The 15,560-nt window shown below is 34.7% G+C and overlaps 1 protein-coding gene across 1 annotated transcript; it reads right to left on the bottom strand.

The window, feature by feature from the left end:
• Window positions 1-6,781: 6,781 nt before the first annotated feature.
• On the bottom strand, window positions 6,782-8,829 carry LOC127899653 (uncharacterized). The gene is made up of 2 exons (XM_052433151.1): window positions 8,626-8,829; window positions 6,782-7,546 (listed from the first exon to the last, which is right to left on the bottom strand). The coding sequence occupies exons 1-2, from the start codon at window positions 8,773-8,775 to the stop codon at window positions 6,905-6,907; spliced, it is 792 nt and encodes a 263-aa protein (XP_052289111.1). The 5' UTR covers window positions 8,776-8,829; the 3' UTR covers window positions 6,782-6,904.
• Window positions 8,830-15,560: the final 6,731 nt, after the last annotated feature.

The following is a 15,560-nucleotide window of genomic DNA, read 5'->3' as shown; positions in this document are numbered from 1 at the left end:
ACAAGAAGGAGAAAGTATGATATTAACCTTATCACGCTATTACAACCTTTCTATAAAAAAAACACACTTAAAAAAATACGTTAAATAAATTAACTAAAAATAAATTAATAAGATAAACAAAAAAATTACAAAGAAAAATAAATTAAAAATTAAATTACAGAATTTTAAAGAAGAAAAAAGAAAAGAAATTCTTACCTCTAAATGTATATTCACTTTTTTTTTAATAAGAAAAAATACAAGAAAACAAATAAAAGATAGTATTCATAAAAATTAATTGTACGAATTAAAATAACTTAGCTCGCCGGCAACAGCGCCAAAAACTTGTTGTGCAAATTTTATTGAACTCGCAAGTGCACGAATCTATTGTAGAATGGATTAATGGTGACGAGTGTCGATTCCACGAAGAGGTGGATTTTAATTATATGTATAATTAATTTTGTATGAGGGTGGTTGGATTTGTGGTGGAAGTGATTTAAATTATCCTAAAATTTGAATTAAAATGGCGAGAATAAATTGAAGAGAAAACTATTATGATTGAAGCGCTTGGGTATCTGGATCCGTATCAACATGCACCATGGGCTAAATATTCTTTATTAGTGCCAATTAAATCATGAGGGGGGAATCCACAACTCATAAACCACACTCTAATTAATATGGTGCTAAGGGCTTATCGTGCCAAATAATAATAACTTTGTACTAGGGAGCCAGTGAAACCAGGACGGTATCTAGACAAGATTATTATTATTTGTCGACGAGAAGTCAAAACATCCACAAAAACTAGAGGGGAAGAGAGAATAAATTTATCAAATAAAGCTTATGACACATGTTGAGACTTCACCTTCAACCCAAGCTTGAAAGAAAATTAGCTACTCATAATTAAACTAGGGGAAAAATGGAAATTTATTAAAATACATAAAAAAATATAAGATGGAGAAGAAATTACAGAAAATAGAGTCCAAAAATGGATTCAGAGATGCCACATTAGGGGGGGAGGCCCCCTTTTTATAGATACATTGAGTAAATCATAGCCATCAGATTAAAAACAGTTTGAACGCTCATGATTGCGCCACATCATCAATCAACAGTACGCGATTTGAACAGTCAACCGGTTTGAACAGTGACGCGGATTGGTTGAAAATAATCCTGTGTATATGCATGTACAGTACGCGCGATTTTTGGTTCCCTGATATGCTGCCACGTCGCTAATCAACAGTGCATAAGAATTTTCTCCAATGGAATCGTGAATCCTCATCAGTCAATGCCACATCATCAGTCAATGCCACGTCATCGATTCGTCTATGTGAACAATGTCGTGAACAGTAACGTAGACAATACCGTACATGTGAACAGTGACATTTTTCCTTTTATGCTCCTCCTAAGGTTTTCGACTGTCCTGAGTTCAAAAGTGATGTCCGTTTTACCGTTTAATTTCTCGTTCATTGTGAAATGACCATGATGCCCCCTAAAATACATAAAATACTTAATTAAAATAAAACACACATAATTAAGTCACAAGAAGCTTAAATATATAAAAATAAGTGTGTTAGTAAAACTTAAAGTGTAAAATGATGATTTTCTCCTTTATAAATATACATTTTCTAACATTCAACAGATTACTTATTTCGATGAGAGCAAAGAGAACAAAAAGATAATGTAGTGGTTTCAATTATCGAAGAATTTTCTAATGAAAAGTTACTATTTCTTTAAACTTTTGAATGTAGAATTTTCTAATAAAAAGTTACTAGTTCTTTAAACTTTTGAATGTAGAATTTTCTAATGAAAAGTTTCTGGTTCTTTAAACTTTTGAATGTCGTGGTTTCAATTATCGAAGAATTTTCTAATGAAAAGTTACTGGTTCTTTAAACTTTTAATGCACCATGGTATAATTTTGTAAATTATTTGGTGAGCATTATTGTTTCTTTTAATTTATCATATCAACAGAAGCAAAAATTCCTCTCATATGCCAAATCTTATTTTTGGGAAGATCCATTCTTATATAAGTATTGTTTAAACCAAATCATTCAATGATGAGTCCTAGAAGAGATTAGATGCATTCTATAGCACTGTCACTCCTATGAGGTTGGTGGACACTTTGGTGTATCTAGAACTGCAGCAAAAGTGCTTCAATCAAGTTTTTATTGGCTCGTCTTATTTAAAGATGCTTACATTTTTGTTGCTACTTGTGACTAATGTCGAAAAACTGGTAACATTTCAAGGAAGAATAAAATGTCGTTAAATAATATTCTTGTAGTAGAATTGTTTGATGTTTAAGGAATCGACTTCATGTGTCCATTTCCATCTTTCTTCAAGAATAAATATATTCTAGTGGCTGTTGATTATATTTCTAAGTGGGTCGAAGCTGTTGCTTTGCCTTCAAATGATGTAAGGGTCGTTGTGAATTTTTTAAAGAAAAATATTTTCTCACAATTTGGCACTCCAAAAGCCACTATAAGTGATGGTGGGAAATATTTTTGCAATTGGCAAAGCCCTCTTGAACAAATACGGAGTTACACATAGAGTTGTCACTCCTTACCATCCACAAACCAGTGGCCAAGTTGAAGCCTTTAATTGGGAATTAAAGAGAATTTTGGAGAAAACTGTAAACGTGTCACAGAACAATTGGTCAAAAAAACTAGACGATACACTCTAGGTTAATCAAACTGTTTTAAAAACACCTATTGTTATGCCTCCTTATCATCCAGTATTTAGAAAAGCATGCCATCTACATGTTGAACTTAAGCATAGGGCATATTGGGCTATGAAGATTTTGAACTTTGACATGCAAGCTGCAAGAGAGAAGAGATTGTTGCAACTTAATGAAATAGATGAATTTCTCAATGCAACTTATGAGAATGCTCGAATCTATGAAGCCTGCACTAAAAAGTTGCATGACAAACATATCCTCAGACGTGAATTTTAGGTTGTTCAAAAGGTTTTATTATATAATTCTTGACATTGACTCTTCCTAGGCAAGTTGCGATCATGTTGGTCGGGCCCTTTTACAATAACACAAGTCTTTCTGTCTGGCGTGGGAGAAATTTCTCGTGATACAAATAGGTCAATGGTCATTGATTGAAACCCTTTTAGATGATTCATTTGATAAACACAAGATAGCTATTGGGCTGTCTAATTCTGAATCACGACCAAAGACAATCAATCTAATGACTATAAATTAACCACTTCTTGGGAGGTAACCCAAGCTTTGAAAACTTCACTTATTATTATTTTTATTTTGTATTTTCATTTTTCCTTATTTCATTTGTTATTCTTTTCTTTTACATATTTTATTTTATCTAGGTTTCTGCATAAGTTTGAGGGTCGACGATCATCAACTTTGCACATGCCTTTCAACGACTCAACTATAAGTTCACATCTTCAAGTTAAAAACTGGGGAGTTTCTCTATTCCTTTTCTATCTATTTACATTAAAGACAATGTTGATTTTAAGTTTGAGGGTGGGAATATTTGCTTTCATTTAAAATAAATAAATAAATAAAATTGTGTGCTGTTTGTATGTTGTTTTTATGCCAATGATGAGTATATGGTTGAAAATGAATATGGTTCTCAGAAACGGATGAATATTGTCTTAGTTTATAATTGATTCTTGTATTAAGTTCTCTTAATTGTGATTATTTAAATATCTTGAACACTTATATCGATTCTTTCAGATTGTTTACCTCGATTCTACATTACTTGTGTTTACCCTGGCACCACAGTCAGAAATAGTTACTTATAACCCTTAAGAGTGAAGCTATCCTTTAATAATTTGGGTCTATGTACCATCAACGTGTAAAGGATAATCTACCATGAAAAGAAGACTACCTTAAGGGGTAGAGGTAAAAGCTTTTTACTATATATATAAGAAAAGCAAAAGCATGTGCTTTACGAGAAATCCCAAGAAAATACAAAATTAGGCATGTGTATTTTTATTTTTATTTTTAAATTAAGATGATGAGGTTAGTTTGACCTACTTTGTTTATTATTTGATACAAGAGCTGTTGATATTGAAAATTTTGAGACTGAATTTTGATTGAATCGATTTACACACAACAGAAGAATCCAATGTGAGATGAGGCTGACTATTGAATTAAAGTTAGAGCTTTGCCGATATTTATAATTTTCTTTGAGCTATATACTTTATGCAATCTCTAAGGCATTTTTTTATGATATTTGTGGGTACCATTGCTGGAAACCTTCATGAGACTTTAACTCGTCCACTAGAGCAGTCTAGGGACTTAAAGGTTTGTTGCATATGCTAAATGCAATCGTGATCACCAGCAAAAGCGGTTCAATTAGGATTTTCTTCTTGTAGTTTCTATTTTAGTTTTTACTCGAAAACTTGCAAAATGTTAAGTTTGGGGGTATTTGATGTGCTAATAATTTATATATTAATTGAATGTTTCCCTAACTTAATTTCATGTCAAATTATATTCTATTATATTAATTTTTATCTTAATTTTTATATTTTGTTATTTTAGGTATAATATGGGATTAAAGAGGAATTGAATTAGAACATTAAGGAATTAGAAAGAGAAAGAAATAAAAAAATTCAATTTAAACAAATCAAGCAAGATTTACCATCATACATGCAATCGCGGGGAGGGGGGGGGGGGGGAGAGGGGGGGCATTGAAGATTTAGTTGACAAATATGGCATGCACGTGAACTTGGGCATTTGAATTTGCAATATGATAACCTAAGAATTTAAAAGCGGCTTGGCTTACTTTGATGAGTTTGTTTTTTAATCCTTTTGGGTTAATGATTTAAAGGCCATCGATTGACTATTATCAAAAGAAGAAAACAACAAAAGCCAAAGCAGGCGTACAAACAGAATCAAGGAGAAGCAGCTATAAGACATCCAAAGAGAAGCCGGATTAATTCTTGAGTTTTTCTTTTCTTTTTTTCTATTGTTTTACTTGAATGTTTCCTAAAATGTTTATGAATTCTTTTATATTCCTATGAAATAATTTATTTTCCTGGAGCTACGATGTAGCATAACTATGAAAATTTAATTTCATAAATCTATGTTACTTTTAATTTATTATTTCATGATTGAGTGCTCATTATTGTGCTTAATGCTTTTAAATATCTGGTCAATATTTCAATGATTTGAGGATACGTAATGAGACCAAGAGGAGATTTATGTATTTTTACTCTGTGTAATTAATGTCGTGAATTGAATGAAAGACAAAGATGTGCTAGCGTGATTCGTGCAGTTTTATCTAAGAATTTCTATAGAGCTTAATGAATTTTTACATATTTAAATTTACATGGCGATATAGTTAGTTAATATGTGGGGCTATTTTTGATATTATTCGGGAGATGATATTGAATAAATTAAGGAAATTCACTATCAACATGAGTAATAATCTTTAATAACATAAATGGATGATTAAATTGAATTGGTTATGGTGAAACTGGATGTCATAGTGTCTAAATCTCTTAGTGATTTCTATTACTACTTGCATCTTTATTTTATTTTTAGTTATTTTATTTTATTTTATTTAGTTTTTAATTTAAATTCACTTATTTGGTTATTCAAATAAATTAGAGTTAGAATAATTTCAGTATCTAATAAGATATACAATCTTCATTATTTTACTTGAGTCAACTAGTACGTACACTTACTAATTTACACAACACTCCATCCGAAGGCTCAAACGAAAATCTGTCATGTGCTTGTTTTCCACCGATTAACGTTGTCCCAATATGGTTCGTAATCAACGGTGTAAAACGGTTTGAAAACTGCATCGATGGATATGTTCACTTCTGGGACTGTGCCGCTCCACCGTAGCTATTACACCATTGGATTTTTTGAGTACCCGTTTGACTTGATTATAAAACTAAAAATGAGTCGGTCGAACCAGTGCAAGGCTTGAGCAATTGTCACTAGATCTATGGTTGATTGTGCTGCGACAGTTTGTTCAAGTTCAGGACATTGGTGGTGCAGTGCAGCAATATCAAATCGTCGGTAGCTTTGTTGCAAATTCTAATTTTACTGATATAACATTTTTTAACATCCCAGCTAATTGAAAATTTACATACAAATATAAAGTTAGGGTAGATAGCAATCCAGGGTTTTGGTTCTACGGGGGGCCATTAAAGAAAATAAAAACTAAAGCTGGCTGTCGCATTATATCAGTAAAATTAAGATGCTAATATCGTAGGAGTTATCAGGCGAAGCCAAATTGAACTTGGGAAACCTTATAAGTGTTCAACTTTGACCCCGATTTTTCATTTTTAACTTTTTAAAACTTACGAAGATTAAATAGGCATGGACTTGGCTTTTTTCCTTTGTCCTTCAATTATTGTAAATGTTGGTCCGGGTTGTCTTACCTTGTGGTTCATTGTTGTAAAGAATTTTAATATTAATGGAAACAGAGCATCCGTCGTGGTCTCTTTGGAACATCCGCTAAAATTAGAACCGATACAGAGAATGAAGAGAATGCACCATGGATGATGAAATGAAGCAACAAGACGTTCAGTTTTCACAACTTATACTCCAAGCTTAGTATCTAAATTTTCATAAAAATGAAGTGATTCATTGCAAATTCAACTTTTCTCTCTTTAGACTATCTTTTACTTTTCACTCTCTTTATGGAGGTGTTTTCTTTCTTTTTCTGTTATACTAAAAACCAGGGACTATTTCTATTTTTTTAATAAATCCAAAAAATTAATTTCAACTCCAGAAAAACTTCTATTGCCAATTATTGATTTCTGTTATAGTAAGTGTTCGTGGAGAATTTTGTTCGAGTTCGTGGATTCCTGCTGAAAATTCAAGAGATTGACAAACCGCTCTCCTACATATAAATATAAATACTGACATGGAGGTCTGGTTGCAAGCCGACAAATCAACTCGACTAGATTCATCATCAACAATATGTATTAAAGCTTGAATAAACTATTATTAATTTTCTACTTTTCCAATTCTCAGATAAAGTGGAAATCGAGCAACCTTTTTACTCTGGCCATCTGAATTCCAAGCAACTTTAAACTTCTCCATCATATTGTCTGTCAAAAGCTCAACACCCCTGTTCTTAGCCGTCTGATAACCTGAACTTGACCGTATGAACGTTAAGTAATCATCTAAATCCATCAACTTCTCTAAAACAAACTGATCAAACGACCCCGTATTATCCACCCCATCTACAGGCTCAAATGGAAAATCGATGCTCATGTACTTGTTCTCCACCAATTTATGTTGTGGTTCCCGAAATGGCTCATAATCAACGGAGTGAAATGACTTGAAAACTGCATCTACGGACTCGTTGATTTCGGGCCAGTAGTAGGTCCATGCCGCTATTACTCCATTAGGTTTTTTGAGTACCCATTTTACTTGTTTGTAAAATTGAGGCAAGTCAAACCAATGTAGTGCTGTAGCAATTGTCACTAGATCTACACTTGATTGTGTTGCCACATTTTGTTCAAGCTCAGTTATGGACATGGTTGGAGGAGTAAGTTGATACCGAATGTTGGGGAGCTTTATTGCGAATTCTAGCTGTTTTGGGCTTGTGTCTGTAGCAATGACATTCTTGTAGATTGGTGCAAGCTGAAGACATATAATTGAGAAAAAATATAAAATATAGGAGGCTATAACAAAAGTACACAAAATTGAGAAGGCCATATATAAAAATTACATAGACATGGTGAAATTTCAACCCATACTCAGTTTTCTGTGTTTTTTTTTTTTTTCATCCTCAAGGTTGCCGGGATACTCTAGTTCCCCCCCTCGGTAGTTAGATAAGATTTTTCTGTACTAGTCTCACGACTAAATTTCCAGATAATGTGGATATTGATTTGTAGATAATACATACATAATTAATCAATGAAAATAATAGGGATTTAACTAGGGATTGGCAATGGGAGGAGATCGACATTCCTGTATCTATTTCTGATACTCTACTTATATCCTTGTACTCTCTCTGTCCTTTTTAAAATTGCTTGAGGATAGGGATGGGGATCCCCAAAGACACCCGATCCCGAACAACTAATTTTTGAACTTAATTTAATCATATTAAAGTAAAAATATAAATCATTTAACAACACAAACACATCAAAACAAACTAAAATCATTAAAATCAAACTAATTAAGTTAATGTCATCAAAATTACAAGATAATCTATGAAATTAAGTAAAAATAGAACTTTAGGGTTGAACACATACATAAAAGTCACATGGTATAAATCATTAAGAAAATTATCTTCGTCAAGTGTTCATATCTATTATGATATTTTTTTTTTATATCCATACCATCACAATTTAAATTTCAAATATAATTACTAAAAATTTTAACAGAAATAAAATAAATTAAAAATTAAAATAAAAAATGAGGAAACGAGAGAGATGAGGAATTCACTGAATCCCCATCTTCTCCCTGTATAAGATATTGAGTGTTAAGTTATATCTGTTCGTTCCCCGAATTTTAATTAAGATATAAAATTGTTCCCACACCCTACACAAATGGGAAAAATCCTTCAAGACTCATCCCATAAGAATTTCTGCTATCCCTGAATTTAACAGTCATATAATTCAACTTTCTTATAGCTTGGGATCAGAATTCTGAAATATTAATATGGAACTTTTGTATTATTCAAAAATAAAATCTAAAGATGTGAAAAGTAAACTTACGGATGCAGCGGCCTGGCCGCTTCCGGTGCCGACGTCCCATGCAAGCTCGTGTTTGGGTGTTTTAGAGGCAATGAATTTGAACAATTCTTCTGGATAATTTGGTCGTGCTTCCGCGTATTGCTTTGCCTGCTTAACGAACATATCTGCCATCTTTTCTGTTTTTTTCTAAATAAGTGTTGACAATATAGAATTGAGATAAATCTACTAATCACTTGTTTCGTTTCTTCTTTATATAGGTTTTAGAATTTGATGTAGTAGACGAACAGACAAATTTTAGTTAGAAATTAATTTGGTATGGTTTATCTGGGGAAGCCCAGAACGAGGACAAGCTCATAAAGCGTTAAATTTTGACCGAACTTTTCATTCTTCCTTTAATTTTCAAAGATTCCCTTTTCTTCGCAAAGATGATGGTATGGACTTCATCAATGAGCCCACATCAACTCCACTTCGAGAATTTTTTTGGGATAATTTTGTCATTAATTTAAGCTGTTAAAGGTATCTATAGAAGTATTGAACTACTATTTTGCTCTCTTATGGGGTTAAGATGGCAGAGTTTAAAGGCAGATCCACCTCATGACCATTAAGAGTTCAAGCTTTCAATGGAGAAAATAATTTTTAAAAAATTAATGAGATAATTGTTTGAATTATTAACTAGAACCATTAAATTTATTAAAATAATCGTGTTAAATTTATAAAAATAGGTCCATAAATTCATAAACCTATAAAATTTGAATTTTGACTTTGAAACATATAAAAGCTCATGCTTTAATTAAAAAAATAAATGTTCACAGTAGTTAAATTTATTATTATTTAATTTAGCCCTATTAAATTTACTAAAGTAACCTCCACAAACTCATTAATTTATAAAATTTTAGTATTGATTACATTTTGTTATTATGTAATTTAATCCTCTGAATTCGCTACCATTTAGAATTGGCTCTCTATTATTACTCGATCTAGTCCAAGTTCAATCAAAGTTGGCTCTCTATTATTACTTGTTCTGGTCCAAGTTCAATCAAAGTTGGCTGTCTATCATTGACAGTTCTCGTTCAGGTTCAATGAAAGAGATCAAAGCAGAGTTTGTTTGCGATTCAGTTTGTGTAAATGCATGTAGGTTCGGGTTGTCTTATTTTGTGGTCCACTGGTGTAAAGAATTTAAAAAGTAATTGGATAAGAGGATGCGTCTTGGATGATGAAATGAAGCAATAACGCATCTTCATGTGCAGTTTTTACGACGTGCACTCGGTATGATTATGAATAATGATATATGCATAGAAAATAATACAAAATTTAATAAAAATTATATAAAAATAAAAAATTATTATCCTGTGGTGTATTTTTTATCCTGTAATTAATTTTGTTTGTCTTTTAATATTGTGTGCTTTTATATTTTTTTGTACACGTGTCATTCATTGTTTCACTACTATTACCATGCTCCGAAAAACCTTACTTTTTTTTTTTTCGGAAGATGCCGCATTTGCTTGATTTCAACATTGGCATGCTCGTCCTTCTTACGCTTTTGTCTTTCTATAATCATCATATTCAATGGCAAAATTTCAACAAGATAGAGCAAACATTCAACAAAGATAAGTCTTCTTATTGGATTACGCATAGATTTTTAATTAATTTGTTATGGAAGTTGGTGGCTATCCACTATCAGCTTAGATCAATTTAACTAGCTATACTTAATTAGCTAAGTTATTTGGGTGAGCAAAGTCAGTTAGTAGTAAAGCTCGGAAAATCACCTAAGAAAAATTGAAACAGGACCATCAAATATACACAGTTTGCTTTGATTGGCCATTCAACAAAGCATCTGAAGAGATTGGATGGGTAAAGAGCTAATGATGTCAATCAAGCGTGGGTGTTCTGATCATGACGTGCCCTAAGGCTTGGCTTTGTTTTGATTGGCTAATGGATCCTATAAATAGAGAGCACTGCTCTTCGTGATTTGTATCCTAAATTGAAACCTCATCAATTACAAAAATATCACCTTCCTTTGTATCATGTATTTATTAATTTATACTTTCTACATATATGTTGTCAACGATTATAACACGTTATTAGTTAGCATGACAATCATTTTGGTACAGGAAGTATCTTATCCCCTGCTCTTTTATTTTATCTATTTAATTAATAAAGCTATCTTTATAAATATACTCTGAAGTTGTCATTAATTTGGATCTTCCACATCAAAAAATATGACTAGCTATTGTATTTCTTCTTGTTTATTTTATTTTTTTTATAATAAAGGGGCTCTACAACGAGCTAAGGTAAAACATATCGGGAGTAAGTAATCCCATACAAATCATTTGCAATAAAACTAACAACCCCCGGAGGAGGAATAGAAAAAAGATGCAATCCCAAGGGCAGCTCCAAGGCATAATTTGCTAGGAAGTCCGTTGCGAAATTTGCTTCACGATATATGTGGCTGATGGTTATAACTCAATTTCACTTGATGAGATCTCTAATGGAGCGGATGAGGTGGGTATACTCGTTGACGCTCTCCATGTGGTTGTTAACCATCTGAACAACACAGTGGCTATCCACTTCCACGTGTAAAAACCGAACACCATGTTGCCATGTTAAAATTAACCCTTGGTAAAGGCCCCAAAGTTCTGCTGCAATAACTGAACAGACGCCTATGTTGAAGCCAAAGCCAGTGAGCCACATGCCTTGGTGGTTGTGTATGAGACCTCCAGCACTTGATGCCCTGAACTCTTTTCTTGCTCCGTCTGTGTTTAGCTTGCACCAGGGCCAGTTAGGTAACTTCCAGGTGATCAATCTCTCAATTTCTCTTGGTCTCAGCAACCAAAGATGAGTTGTTGATGTTCTGAATCACCTCAACTCTAGCTTTAATATCTTGGATTATACTAATACTGTCCATATTCTGTTGGTGGAATAGGAACTGATTCCCCCAGAACCACAAACGCCAAATAGTAACTCCAAAGAAAATATTCCATTCAATACTCGAGTCCATTTGCCCTTTGCTTAGTACATTCTGACACAGCCATTCTTTTAGATCAATCGTGAAAAACCCAGGACAAAAGCTCCCAGGAATTAAGCGATTTCAGACCGTTTTCTCGACCAAACAGTCTCAAATCACATGTATGGTATTCTCAAGAGTTGAGCCACATCGATCACACCAGCCGTCCACCAGCAAATGACGCCTTGACAATTCAAACCTTATTTTTAGTTTATCATGCAAGACCAACTAGATGAAAAAAACGAATGCTCTGGGGGCCTTTCCAACTCCATGCAAGACTCCATAGCTTCTCCTCGTCGCTTAAAATGGTCTTTGATAGAGCATGGTAAGCTGACTTCACGATAAAACACCCCTTTGCTGATTCAGCCCAGAAAACTTGGTCTGCACCATCATCTGCCAAAGGAGGCTTATAGGAAGTAATCCTCAAAAGAATATTATGTGGTAATAAGAAACTAAAACTCTCCCACAACCAATTTCCAGCATTGTCAACAAAGTCCACTACTTTCCTATGTACTAAATGGTCTGGAACTGGAGCAATCTCATAATTAATCAGGGGTTGATTTTTAGTCACCCAACAATTCCACCAGAAACGAACCGTTTTACCATTCCCAACATTCCACCGAATCCCCCTCTTAACAGCATGCCAAATTTTTCCAATAGACTTCCAAAGGTAAGAATCATATCTGGTTGGCAACTCATATGGCAAATTTTTCGGGTTCACTCCATATTTCGTAAGCAGCACTTGAGACCACAGACTTTTTGGATTGACAGTAAGGTTTCAGGCCACTTTCATCAACAAAGCTTGATTCATTACGTCCATGTTCTTAAAACCCAAGCTGCCACAACTTTTTGGACGACAAATCATCCCCCAACTAACAAGGCTCATCTTCCTTTGATTATTAGCATTGCTCCACATAAATTTCCTACAAGCTTGGTCAATTTTACTTTTAACACTAGCTGGCAAATTCGTAGTTTGCGTTGCATAGATCGGAATAGTCTTCAGCACTGACTGGACAAGAGTTGCTCTTTCTACTAAAGATAAATGATTGGCATTCCACCCAGAGAGGCGTTGCTCAACCTTGTCAATAATGCTCTGATAAGTCCGCTTTGAGACTCTAAAATGTAGGAGAGGCATTCCAAGATAAGTTCCCAAATCTTTTATTATTGAAAACCCAAGCAATTCACCTATCTGTTTAGCCTCATTTGCTTTAACATTCTTGGAGAAAAAAATTTAAGTTTTATCCTTGCTGACCTTGGCACCCGAGCTTGCACAGAAAGCATCAAGGAAAGACCAAATAAATCTAGCTTGACCACAAGTTGCCTTAGCAAGTGGGAGAAGATCATCAGAAAAAAAAAGATGGGTGATAGGGGTCCCATTTCGAACTAGGCGCATTGGTCTCCGATCTCCCATATTTACAGCGTGAGCAATGCCATGGTTGAGTCTCTCAATGCACAAAACAAATATATGGGGAAATAGGATTCCCCTACCTAATTCCCCTAGATGGCACAAAATTCTCGGTTATCTCCCCCTCCCATAAAACATTCATCTGAACTTGAGTAATACAATCTATGATTAGCTGAACTAAGTCAAAAGGAATTATGGCCTCTAGGAGCGTGTCATGGATGAAACTCCAAGTGACCTTGTCATAGGCCTTTTCTACGTCCACTTTAATTGTCATTTGCCCTCTCCTACCAGTTTTCCGCCGCATGGAGTGAATCAACTCTTGAGTAATAACAATATTCTCGGTTATATGACGTTCTGGGACAAAACTTATTTGTTGAGGACCAACAAAATGAGGTAGGATCGTTTTTAACTTGTTGTCAATCATCTTGGTGATTGTCTTATAAACTAATGTACATAAGCTAATGGGGCGATACATTTTTAAAGTCTGAGGATGATCATTCTTAGGAATCAGAACTAATAGTATCTTATTAATCTCTGGGGGAACTTTGCGGGACTAAAGATGCTCTTAATAAAACAACAAAAGAAACGCCCAACCACCCCCCACTGAGACCCTTTGTAGTATAGTCTTCGAGAGCTTTTTTAATACCACCAATGCGAGCCATATGTCTTCTTTACCTTTAGAAGATATTACCAAAAGAATTTATGTTCCAGTGTGAGACATTGCGAGTGAAAGAAAAGGTCGATTGGAGGTAGGGTTCAATAGGATTCCAATTCGAAGCAACAAAATTATCAAAATCTTTGGTGTGAGCAGAGCCGCCAAGAATCAAAATGGTCTCTGTCCCTGACCCCGTCGCTCTTCTTTATCAAAACGAACTGATACCGGTCTATGGACTGACTGAATTTTCGGTAAATGAAGCATAGAGCTATCTACAAATTTATTCAGTCAATCCTCATTGCACATTGCCCTATCTAGCCGTTTGAAGAGAGCCCCACGAGACCAAGTGAATCTAGGACACGTGAACTAAAGGTCATATAAATTGCTTGATTGGAACCAGTTTAAAAAACTCTTACAAATCCCACTTCTATGTAAGGAGCCACCTTTCTTTTCCGAAGTATAAAGGATAGCGTTGAAATCACCAACGATGAGCCAAGGTCCGCGAGTGCTGTTGGCTAGTCTTCCAAGATGACCAAAGGTTGTGTCTATTAGTTTGAACATGGCTTGCATAAACAGCAGTCACCCATGACAAAAGCCACCATTGTTAAACATTCGAAAATGAATGAATTGCTTGTGATTTAAAGACACTTCGACCTCCAACAAGTCTCTCCACAAAAGCCAGATTCCCTAGAGAAATAAATTTCTTCCACCATGTGGGACTTGACAAAACCACTTTTCTTGATGAAACCATCCGCTCTTATCCCACTAATTATTGGTTCCAATAGAATAACCATGGTGGATTATAAGTCTTTGTCAGAGACACAAAAGCACTGTGAAATTTTCGTGAGCTAGCCCATTGGGCTTTCCAAAACATTATAGAAATAAGCATAAAAAAAATAGATAAAGATAAAAGGGAGAGATAGCGAGCCTTACTCAACCAAGGTCTCATAACCCAACTCCATATCCTTCTCATCTTCTAGAGAAATATCATCCTCTGAAGAATCAATACCCTTACCATTGTCTCCTGTATAGTCACTATCATCCTCATCATCATCTAAAGTCATCGTTCCTGCCATAATCAGGAGGTTGGTCTTGGGCTTTGGCAAGCTGACCGTTATTACCACCCACAAGGAATCCGTGTTAAGGCTCAGCCAGGGTGGGGTTTGTGGAATTTGTGGGAGAAACATGTGTGCCCTTTTGATTTAAAAAAAAAATGGCGGTATGGAACAGGGGGTTTAAGCTAGTTGATACAAAAATAGGATATGGGTTCATTGCAACATGTGCATGAGTTTTGCTTGAATTACGTACACTTTGCATGGCTTTTGTTTTGGTGGACTAGAACATGTATGTCACTTAAATACGGTCCCTCACGTGACAATAACTCTGGGCTGGAACTAGTATTAGGTTTTATCGTTTTCGAAGCTTGCTTCTTTTGTTTTGTTTCAACTCTAAAGTTATACTTGGCTGGCCCTTGTTTGTTTGAGCTCGGATTAGTAGGTTCTATGTTTGTGGCATTATTGGAATCTCCTTCCTCAAAGTTCGCTAACACTGCAAAATGAGAATCCTTTCCATAATTGCTCCGTTGACCTTGCCGACCTTACCCCAAATCCTGTTGAAATTCATTTCCTTTCTCCAAGCGATCCTTACCCTTTCTGGTGACCACCATCAAAGGGCTAAATATAGGATAACCACCGGGAGCTAAAGCATCACCCTTTTCGGCCATCACACCCACCCTGTCACTGCTAATATCACGATCCAAATCTTCCGTTGCACGGTCAGGACATAGCTCACTGGTATGCCCATATTTACCACATGTGAAACATATATGGGGAAGGCAATTATACTCCACTTTTTGAACTTTGCCATCTAGTAAGAATTGAGATACAAGAGAC

Source organism: Citrus sinensis, chromosome 9, assembly GCF_022201045.2.
Source record: "Citrus sinensis cultivar Valencia sweet orange chromosome 9, DVS_A1.0, whole genome shotgun sequence".
Taxonomy (NCBI): Eukaryota; Viridiplantae; Streptophyta; class Magnoliopsida; order Sapindales; family Rutaceae; genus Citrus; species Citrus sinensis.
This window is presented reverse-complemented; position numbering and strand designations above follow the sequence as displayed.

Excerpts from the sequence above, each read along its gene's own strand:
- LOC127899653 (XM_052433151.1), bottom strand. The coding sequence starts at position 8,775 with ATGGCAGATATGTTCGTTAAGCAGGCAAAGCAATACGCGGAAGCACGA. Across the intron at positions 7,547-8,625 it reads GCGGCCAGGCCGCTGCATCC|CTTGCACCAATCTACAAGAA; the intron begins GTAAGTTTACTT and ends ATATGTCTTCAG.